This window comes from Asterias rubens, chromosome 22, assembly GCF_902459465.1.
Source record: "Asterias rubens chromosome 22, eAstRub1.3, whole genome shotgun sequence".
NCBI lineage: Eukaryota > Metazoa > Echinodermata > Asteroidea > Forcipulatida > Asteriidae > Asterias > Asterias rubens.
Window position 1 is genome coordinate 8,931,825 of NC_047083.1, and position 8,671 is coordinate 8,940,495.

General features: G+C 37.5%; 1 protein-coding gene across 1 annotated transcript; it reads right to left on the reverse strand.

Moving 5' to 3' along the window:
• Positions 1-1,578: 1,578 nt before the first annotated feature.
• On the reverse strand, positions 1,579-6,573 carry LOC117305353. The gene is made up of 5 exons (XM_033790220.1): positions 5,250-6,573; positions 4,539-4,719; positions 4,250-4,432; positions 3,469-3,611; positions 1,579-2,257 (listed from the first exon to the last, which is right to left on the reverse strand). Exons 1-5 carry the CDS (start codon positions 6,566-6,568, stop codon positions 2,176-2,178), a joined length of 1,908 nt encoding a protein of 635 aa, XP_033646111.1. The 5' UTR covers positions 6,569-6,573; the 3' UTR covers positions 1,579-2,175.
• Between the last annotated feature and the right edge of the window lie 2,098 nt (positions 6,574-8,671).

Sequence of the window (8,671 nt, forward strand, 5' to 3'; positions counted from 1 at the left end):
ACGCCCTCAAGTTGTGAACTTTTAGGGGTATTTGTATGACTCAAATTTTGTTTAATAACAACTACATATATTTCAAAGGCTTATGTCTCCAATTTTGTATAACTTAAGTTGAATTATGACCATCCACTCCCCCCACCATCCCCTCCCCCTAAAATAGGGTTTACCCAAATTCTGTTTTAATTATTTAAAAGGTGGGGCAGGGCCTAATGATTTAGAAGGGGAGAGGTCACGACCTCTTTCACGACCCTGACCGGCAAACCTTGAACATTGTAGGTCCTTTCTGGCAGGCAAGACACTGCACTGGTCAGATGGGATGTGTTAGGCAACATTTTCACACTTCAAGAGTTTCATAATTACAGCTAGATTAAACTTTTAAGATTATTCATCATTATTTTAAAACAACTAATATAAATTCCAGTACCCGTTGCATTTTTCTTCATATACAAACTTTTAATGATAAATGAAAACAGTTGCAGATAGACCACTAATGGGGCATCATACTAACTGAACACAAAAACCACACCAAATATACACTACAGTTGGATGTATTCTGTGGCAGAATTTATTACTTTTAATCATTATTTTTTGGAAATATTTAAACTAAACTAAACCTCCATTGAAATTGCTAACAATACCTTTGTGTTTTTTGTCTCTTGCTGTTACAAGCCCGATTCTAAATCCACAATAGCAATAAAAGTAGGAAAAATAAGTTACTATTATAAACTATAAGTCATCAGGTTTACTTGAACAATACATCCACAACAAATGTATTTCACAATCATTATTTTATTAATGAAAACTCACAATTAAAGTGAAAGAAATAAAACACATTTTAGTTTTATTGTGGATATTTTTCCTCTTGTACCCTAGTGTCATGCCTTACAAGAAGTTATCAACTACAAGAAGTTATCAAATACTCAGATTTCTAATTCCAACAATACAGAAGTTTGTAGAGCTAACAAAAAAGTAAAAACTTGTGGAAATTTGTACCAGAGCAACCTGACAACATTATCTATTACACTTCCCATGTTTAAACTAAATATTTAGAAATAACAATGTGATCCAATTATATACATAGAAACCATATTTTCAAACCATTTTTTTAATAACTGTACCTCCCCTCCAGCACTCTACGGGTGACCCACTTGAACTTCTATTGTTGCCAAGGTGCGAACCAAGTGGGGGAGATACTTCTCAAGTTTGGTAGGGACAATAAATAAAGAGTTCAAAACCAACTCTCTTGTAAGTAGTTCACAACCAACTTGCAGCAACCTTAAAGGAACACGTTGCCTTGGATCGGACGAGTTGGTCTTTGAAAAGCGTTTGTAACCGTTTGTTATAAAATGCATAATAGGTAGAAAGATATTTTAAAAGTAGAATACAATGATCCACACACATTTGCCTCGAATTTGCATGGTTTTCCTTTTACTTTGCGAACTAAAATTTGACTCCCATAAATGGCCGACTGTGTTTGTCGACGAGAAAAAGGAAAACCACACAATTTCGAGTGATACTTGTGTGGATCATTATATTATACTTTTAAAATATTCTTTCTAATCATATGCATTTTATAACAAACGGTTACAAACGCTTTTCAAAGACCAACTCGACCGATCCAAGGCAACGTGTTCCTTTAAAGATTCTAGCATTATCAGTTAGATGCTAAGTATTAAAACTTCCAGTTTTCACTGGTAACATTTTTTGTTTAGGGTTGAGGAACAGGATATGTCAACAGTTCACAACCAACTTGCAGCGAGCAGAAAGACTCTAATCTTATGGGTGGGACACTCGACCTAACAAACTGATATCTGTCACAGGGTTCACAACCCGTTTTCAGGGGATAAATTTTTGTGGTGAGTTTAAGAACAAAGATGTCTCTTGTATACTTCACAACCAACTTGCAGCGAGCACAAAGACTTGAATCTTATGGGTAGGACACCTGAACATAAAAACTGATGTTTGCCCAGAGGGTTCGCATCCAACTTGCCGGACCTCTCTTAGACAAGAGATTTCTTGTGTGTCGTTCACAATAAACTTGCATCGAGTACAAAGGCTCTAGTCTTATGGGTGGGCGTGGGATATTTGAACACCAAAACTGATACCTGTGAAGGGTTCACATCCTGTTTTCAGTGGGTTTGTGGTTGAGCGATACATGTATCTCTCTTTAGTAGTTCATCATAAGAGATGTCTATAGAGTGGGTTCACATCCAGCTTGCAGTGGGCGCATGGAAATTCCTTGGTCAAAAAGGGCTCATACCTAAAAGAACAACAGTAATTTTGATTATTTGAATTAGTTGAAATCAAGTAAAGGTCAGAGCACTCTCCCAGTGGCCAAATGCCAGGTAAAATGCCAGGGCCAACTTTCAAAAAGCCTGTAAGCATACAAAATTGCTAGTCCTAGCAAAATGACAAGATGAGAAATCAAGAAATACGCAGGCAACTTAACATGAACACAACAATAATGGATGTAGTGACCAGACGCCGCCTGAACTGGTTTGGCCATGTTATCAGAATGCCAGCCTACAGGCAAACCAACCTGGTCTACTACAGTGACTTCAACACTCCACGCCATCGCGGACGCCCACCATTGCGCTGGAAGGTGCAAATTCAGGATGATGCCAACGATCCACTTCATGAGGCAGAGCATTTAGCTAGAAATAGACCTGAATGGGGACGGTTTTCCAAGGAGGCCAAGGGACACCAGTCCTAAGCAGCTAAGTAAGTAAGTAAGTCCTATCTAGCTAGCTGTAGCTCAGGTTGTACCCTAGCCACCTCTCTGTGACTAGCCACCAGGACCAATCTTCATAAAGCCTGTAAGCACAAAAAAACATGCTAAGCAAGAACCATCTCTGCCCACACAGGTACCCATTTACCACTGGGTGGAGAGAAGCACTTAGAGTGAAGCATCTTGCTCAATGACTCAAGTGTCAAACCAGGATTCGAACCCACACTCTGATGAATTAAAGGCAGTGGACACTATTGGTAATTAGTCAAAATAATTATTAGCATAAAACCTTACTTGGTAACGAGTAATGGTGAGAGGTTGATAGTATAACAGGGTGTTAGAATTGGCTCCCTCTGAAATGACGTAGTTTTCGAGAAAGAAATAATTTTCCACGAATTTGATTTTGAGATTTAGAATTTGAGGTCACGAAATCAAGCATCTGAATGCACACAACCTTGTGTGACATGGGTGTTTTTTCTTTTATTATTATCTCGCAACTTCGACGAACAATTGAGCTCAAACTTTCACAGGTTTGTTATTTTATGCATATGTTGAGATACACCAAGTGAGGAGACTGGTCTTTGACAATTACCAATAGTGTCCATTGTCTTTAACCACCAGAACTTGAACTCGATGCTCTAGCCCACACTGCTATTAGATCCTATGATGACAAGGCTATCAAGCTGTAGCTGAAGCTGCTTCACAAGAAAAAGCTCTAGGGTTTTTTATTTTAAAATTCTTACCAGAAATTGACGGCCAGATTTCGTCTTTCAGTCTCGTTGGGATAAGACTGCACTTCGTGCCACCAGAAAGCCGGCATGAACAAAACGTCTCCTTCATTGATGGTACAGTTTAGAGGATGTGTCTTTGCAAATGCAGGAAATCTCTGCAGGAGAAAAGAAACACAAAACAAGAGATGATTATCAATTTCGCACATGTATGTCTTTTGTTATAGGTCTGAATTCAGCAATGATTGTTTGACTAGATTTCTTCAGATTTTCTTAAAAGAAAAAGAAAAAACAGAGATAAAAAATTTGGCCCTTGTTAAGATCAAACCTTCAAATATCTACTTGAAATTCAAGAAAAGTCTGTAAACAATTCCAAAATACATCCAGGGAGCTTCATTAATGCACCAAGAGGGAACTGTTATCAAGGAGGATTTGTTATTCTCGTACTATCTCACCCCTGACTTTTAAACCCAAATAGAAATAATCCCTGATCCCGACACTCAATCAATCAATCAATCGACCGCAGAGCCAGCAAGGGTCTGTCGCGCCAATCTCCTGTGTCCATGTCCTACAGCCTCACGCCACATGTGGTCGATTTCGCTAGGCCGGCCAAGTTGTTGGGCCCAGGATGATCGAGGGCGGCCTCTGGGTCTCTTCCAGCCAGGAGCCAGTGCTAGGCCTCCCCTGGAGTTGATGGCGATACTTAGAGTTTTTTTAGCTGGGATGTTGTCAGCTAAGGGAGCAACATGACCGAAGAAGGCAGAGTGGGACACTGTTCACCTCAAAAACCATTTACCTCAAAATCTGGGTTCAGGATGTCAGCAGGGGCCATGACCATTGCTGTACTCTCCAAGAGTTTCTTGCGTCGGAATGTACCACTATGTCGGTCGTATCCTAAAATTGCCTCGGGGATGTGGCCCTCGTACATCTTGGTGTTGTCATGTGGCTCAAAGAGAATCAGCTGTTTTCTTCCTCGGATCTGAAGAAAAGAAAAGAAGTAAACGATTTTAGGTTGAACAAAGAACAATCGACTCAGGCCAGACTTGAACCTGCAACCAACTGAGGCCATTTTCAATCAATCATACCTGACACAGAAAATTATCAAACGGGTCAAAGTGTAGCTTTCCTAAAGTGTTGCCGTCACTCAGCCAAATGTTTAGATGTCTCCGCTTCAAAAGACCCTGGACAAAAGGAAACTCTTCCACATTCTGTTCAAGCTCCGGGAGATAATTTGGGATCGAGGAATACTCCAGATAGGCAGATGCTCTATAAGTTAAGATAAAACAGAAACAAAATAGAATCACCTGAAACATTTGCATCATTTAGAGCAAAGTTTACCAACTTTTTTAACACACCAGGAAAAGATAAGACTAGTTGTAATAAGAATCAACATGTACTAGAGAAATAATCTCTCAATGAATTGCAGTAGGTCTAAAAAGTATTCTGAAACTGGGCCCTCGTCTCGGACTAGAAAAAGTTTTGGTCTCAGAGGACTTGTTCTTGAAAGTCCTCCTAGTAAAGGGGTCTTGGATGTCACTGCCTCAATTTGTTTTTCTTTTCTCTTTTACTACGACACAGGTAAATTGTAATAGCAAAATTAAACAATGTTGGGAAGATGCACCAAGAGCAAGACCAGCTCTATGGTTTACTTTCTACTTTCTAGTCTACATGTAGGAAATTAGGTAGCGTAATATTTACAGGGTTTAATTTTACCCACGGTAAAAATAGCCCTTTTTCAGTATTCTGTAAAGTCTCAAACGTCTCCTGTTTGAAATTTTTCAGAGTCTTTTTTATACCTCGGCTTTTGCTTCTCTGAAGTAGAAGTGTTGCTATGGTTTCCAATCATGTCCAGGAATTCAGAAAACTTCACGTTTATCGACGCGGGTCGCACAACGACGAGGTCAGGAAACGGTAATTTCTCAAAAATGTTCTTCGGAATCTCAAGAGTTCCGTGTTCTTCCCAGTTAGTGACATCATCAACCCCTTCGAAGAGTCCATCCGGGGCTAGCTTGATGTGAACCTCATTATTGCCGTAACGCTCACGAAGGAAATCCATCGTCCATTTGTGAAGCGCATCCCAGTGGGCTGTAGCGCCCTCTATGATAACAGGTTTGGAGGCTTTCAGGTATTTGTTAAAGAACTCGCCTCTGGTGGGAACAGTAGTGAGTCTTTCACATTGTGTGATCTTCTTTTCATCAATATAAAACTGATGAGTGTCCTGTTTATTATTGTACACGGATTCTGTACAACAAGTGTTGTCTTTTACATCACAAGATTTCACACTCACAGTTTTGTCGTTAACAAAAAGATCGGCATTTGGACAATCACTCTGCGCAATGTCACAATAACATCCCTCCATACTTTGATGGCATTGATCACTAAATATTATGGACTCACACTTGGGTCGTCTACAAAATTGTTCTCCAGTATTCTCTGAGATATTGTTAATAATTTCAAGGCTTGGAGATGAAACAAGATTCCGACGGTGGCGATCAAAATGCAACATGGTGAAATTTGAAATTTTTGATACATGGAAAAGATTCTTGTGAATGGATTCTCTGTGCAAACCTCCATACGTCAGTCCTCCATTCAGGTTTATGAATGTATTGCACTTATCGTTCACCCACTCTAAAACTGTTTTTATGTTGAGAAAGCCTGTGAACAACACCGCTTTGGGGTTTTCGCTCATCGACGCCACACTCAGGCAAGTTCTGTCTTTTTTATACTTTGGAAAGAGAGTCAAAACTCCATTTTTATCAGTGGATGCAAAGGACATTTTTGACTCTTTATCAACCCAATGTACTGACTGACCATTCGGCCATGTTAAATCATCAACATCACCATTAACAATGCCTGCCTTCACTTCTTTCTCATGATTTCCTTTTTGAAAAATGTCATGCAAGTTTGAAATTATTTCGGAGTTCTTATCAGATGAATTTTGAGAGAAAAATACTACCAGACATGTTTTCTGTACTTGCGTGAGGATCTTTGATGGATTTAACTCGTCTGGCTGACAGCAGCTTCCGTAAAACGTGAGAATATAGGTTGAAATCAAGACAAATTCTGCAATCTTTAGCAGACAGCTTTTTCTTTTCCTCACCCTGGAGGCCGCCATTTTGATAAAACGCGCCCTCTGTTGTCGAACAACGCGAAATTTCTAAGTGATTACGTGTACAATTATTTTTATAAATGAAAATAAATAAATTAATTTAAGGACTTGTATTCAACTGAAATCCAGTCCAAATGATGTACATTGCTTCCAATGCTACACCTCTTCAAATTGAATTTCTGTTTAAGCCCAAAGAAAATTGAAATGCATTTTAAAAGTCAGTTACTTGAGGCATGATTTGAAGGAAATAAATATTTCTTAATTTTGGTTATTCCCCAAGTTTTGTCCTATGAAATACACTTTAATGTCCAAGGAACCAGCGATTAAATATTGATGTTTGATCCCCAAAATCATCACCAGCAAAATAAGTCATACAAGTATCACTATAAATAAGTTATTTAAACATCACAATAAACGAAACTGGGAAACCACACAATAATAATATCAACTTTAATTATGATAATTTATTCAAATTATGTTTGTTTTACATTAAACCAAACTGGTTGCCTAACCATTATGAAGCCATCAAATGATATGCAGGTATTTCACACATAAAGATGCATTTAATTTAAATATCTTCAAAAAGTCCATGGATCAATTTGGGTGACAAAAGTGTCCTTTGAAAGAAAAAAAAGGATAACGAAGGAACTAACTGTAACCTGAAATTCCTCACAATTGACCCTTTTTTATTTTAAGTATGGACATTTGTAATCTCCCTTATGCAAGTTGTCAGATCCATTCCTTTTCCCCAAAAAATTAATTCAACTTAAAGGTATTTATACAGGATTGGTCAAGGACACAATTTGAGTTAAATTAATTTAATTTCAATCTGCAATGTTTTTAATTAGGGGAGTGGCTTAACTATTCCACCTTGTTTATTACCAATTTGCCTCCTATTTAATTTCAATTTTTAAATTGATGTAAAATCGTTGTTATTCAGCCTTTGTGCTGCGAGGACAGTTTTTTAATAAACCATTTTATCTTTATATGTCATAAAACCACAATTGTTTCTGAAAAATTATTCTGAAGGCTGTGTTGATTATAATAAATGAAGTTTATTCGATTTCCCTTGAAATGAAGCAATAATTTGAAAAACTATTCTGAAAAATTAAAATAAAATGCTTGACAGAAGAGTCAGTTGCTGCCAACAAAATTATGGAACAATGTCTATAAATTGTTTTCCACTAATTTCTCCTAAATGTGGCCCAAATTTGCACAAGTTTGTTAAAATTTCATGTATGGTCCGGTTGATCACATAAACATGAAAACTGCCTTTGAACTATTTTGTCAGCTGTACCAATCCTGTATAGTTAAAAACCTTCAAAAGATAAATCAAAATAAAATAAATTAAACCATCTCAGGCAACTGGTCGTTTATCTTGCTAAAATCTACTGGTTAATTATAATATAGCATGTTATAAACAATTCCACTGTTTTACACCCCTCCTTCTTTATGTATAATATACAAATAAAATCCTCACCCAAAGTTCTTGAATTATAAGTATGTTTTCTTTTCTTCATCAAGAAAGTGAAATATACAAAGATTGATTCTTTAAAAGTTTTGAGAAACAACAAATTATAGAGATTTGTGTTCTACTCGTTTTGGGGATAAAACCACTAGACCAATGGGTTTTGAACCTCAGCACTTCCATTGGAAAAACAATAATTTTCAAAACGGAAAACTTCCCCTTATTTTGCTGTTTTTTTCCCCCACATTCTTAAAGGCAGTGGACACTATAGGTAATTGTCGAAGACTAGCCTTCACAGTTGGTGTATCTCAACATATGCATAAAATAACAAACCTGTGAAAATTTGAGCTCAATCGGTCATCAAACTTGCAAGATAATAATGAAAAAAAAACCACACCCTTGTCACACGAAGTTGTGTGCATTTAGATGGTTGATTTCGAGACCTCAAGTTCTAAATCTGAGGTCTCGAAATCAAATTCGTGGAAAATTACTTCTTTCTCAAAAACTATGGCACTTCAGAGGGAGCCGTTTCTCACAATGTTTTATACCATCAACCTCTCCCCATTAACCATTACCAAGTAAGGTTTTATGCTAATAATTATTTTGAGTAATTACCAATAGTGTCCACTGCCTTTAAGACT

What these genes read in the sequence shown, in the direction of transcription:
- LOC117305353 (XM_033790220.1), bottom strand. Translation starts at nt 6,568, where the DNA reads ATGGCGGCCTCCAGGGTGAGGAAAAGAAAAAGCTGTCTGCTAAAGATT. An exon ending in TCCTGAACCCAGATTTTGAG is followed by an intron (nt 3,612 to 4,249) that starts GTAAATGGTTTT and finishes TTTCTCCTGCAG; the next exon opens with AGATTTCCTGCATTTGCAAA. An exon ending in AATCTGGCCGTCAATTTCTG is followed by an intron (nt 2,258 to 3,468) that starts GTAAGAATTTTA and finishes TTGTTCTTTTAG; the next exon opens with GTATGAGCCCTTTTTGACCA.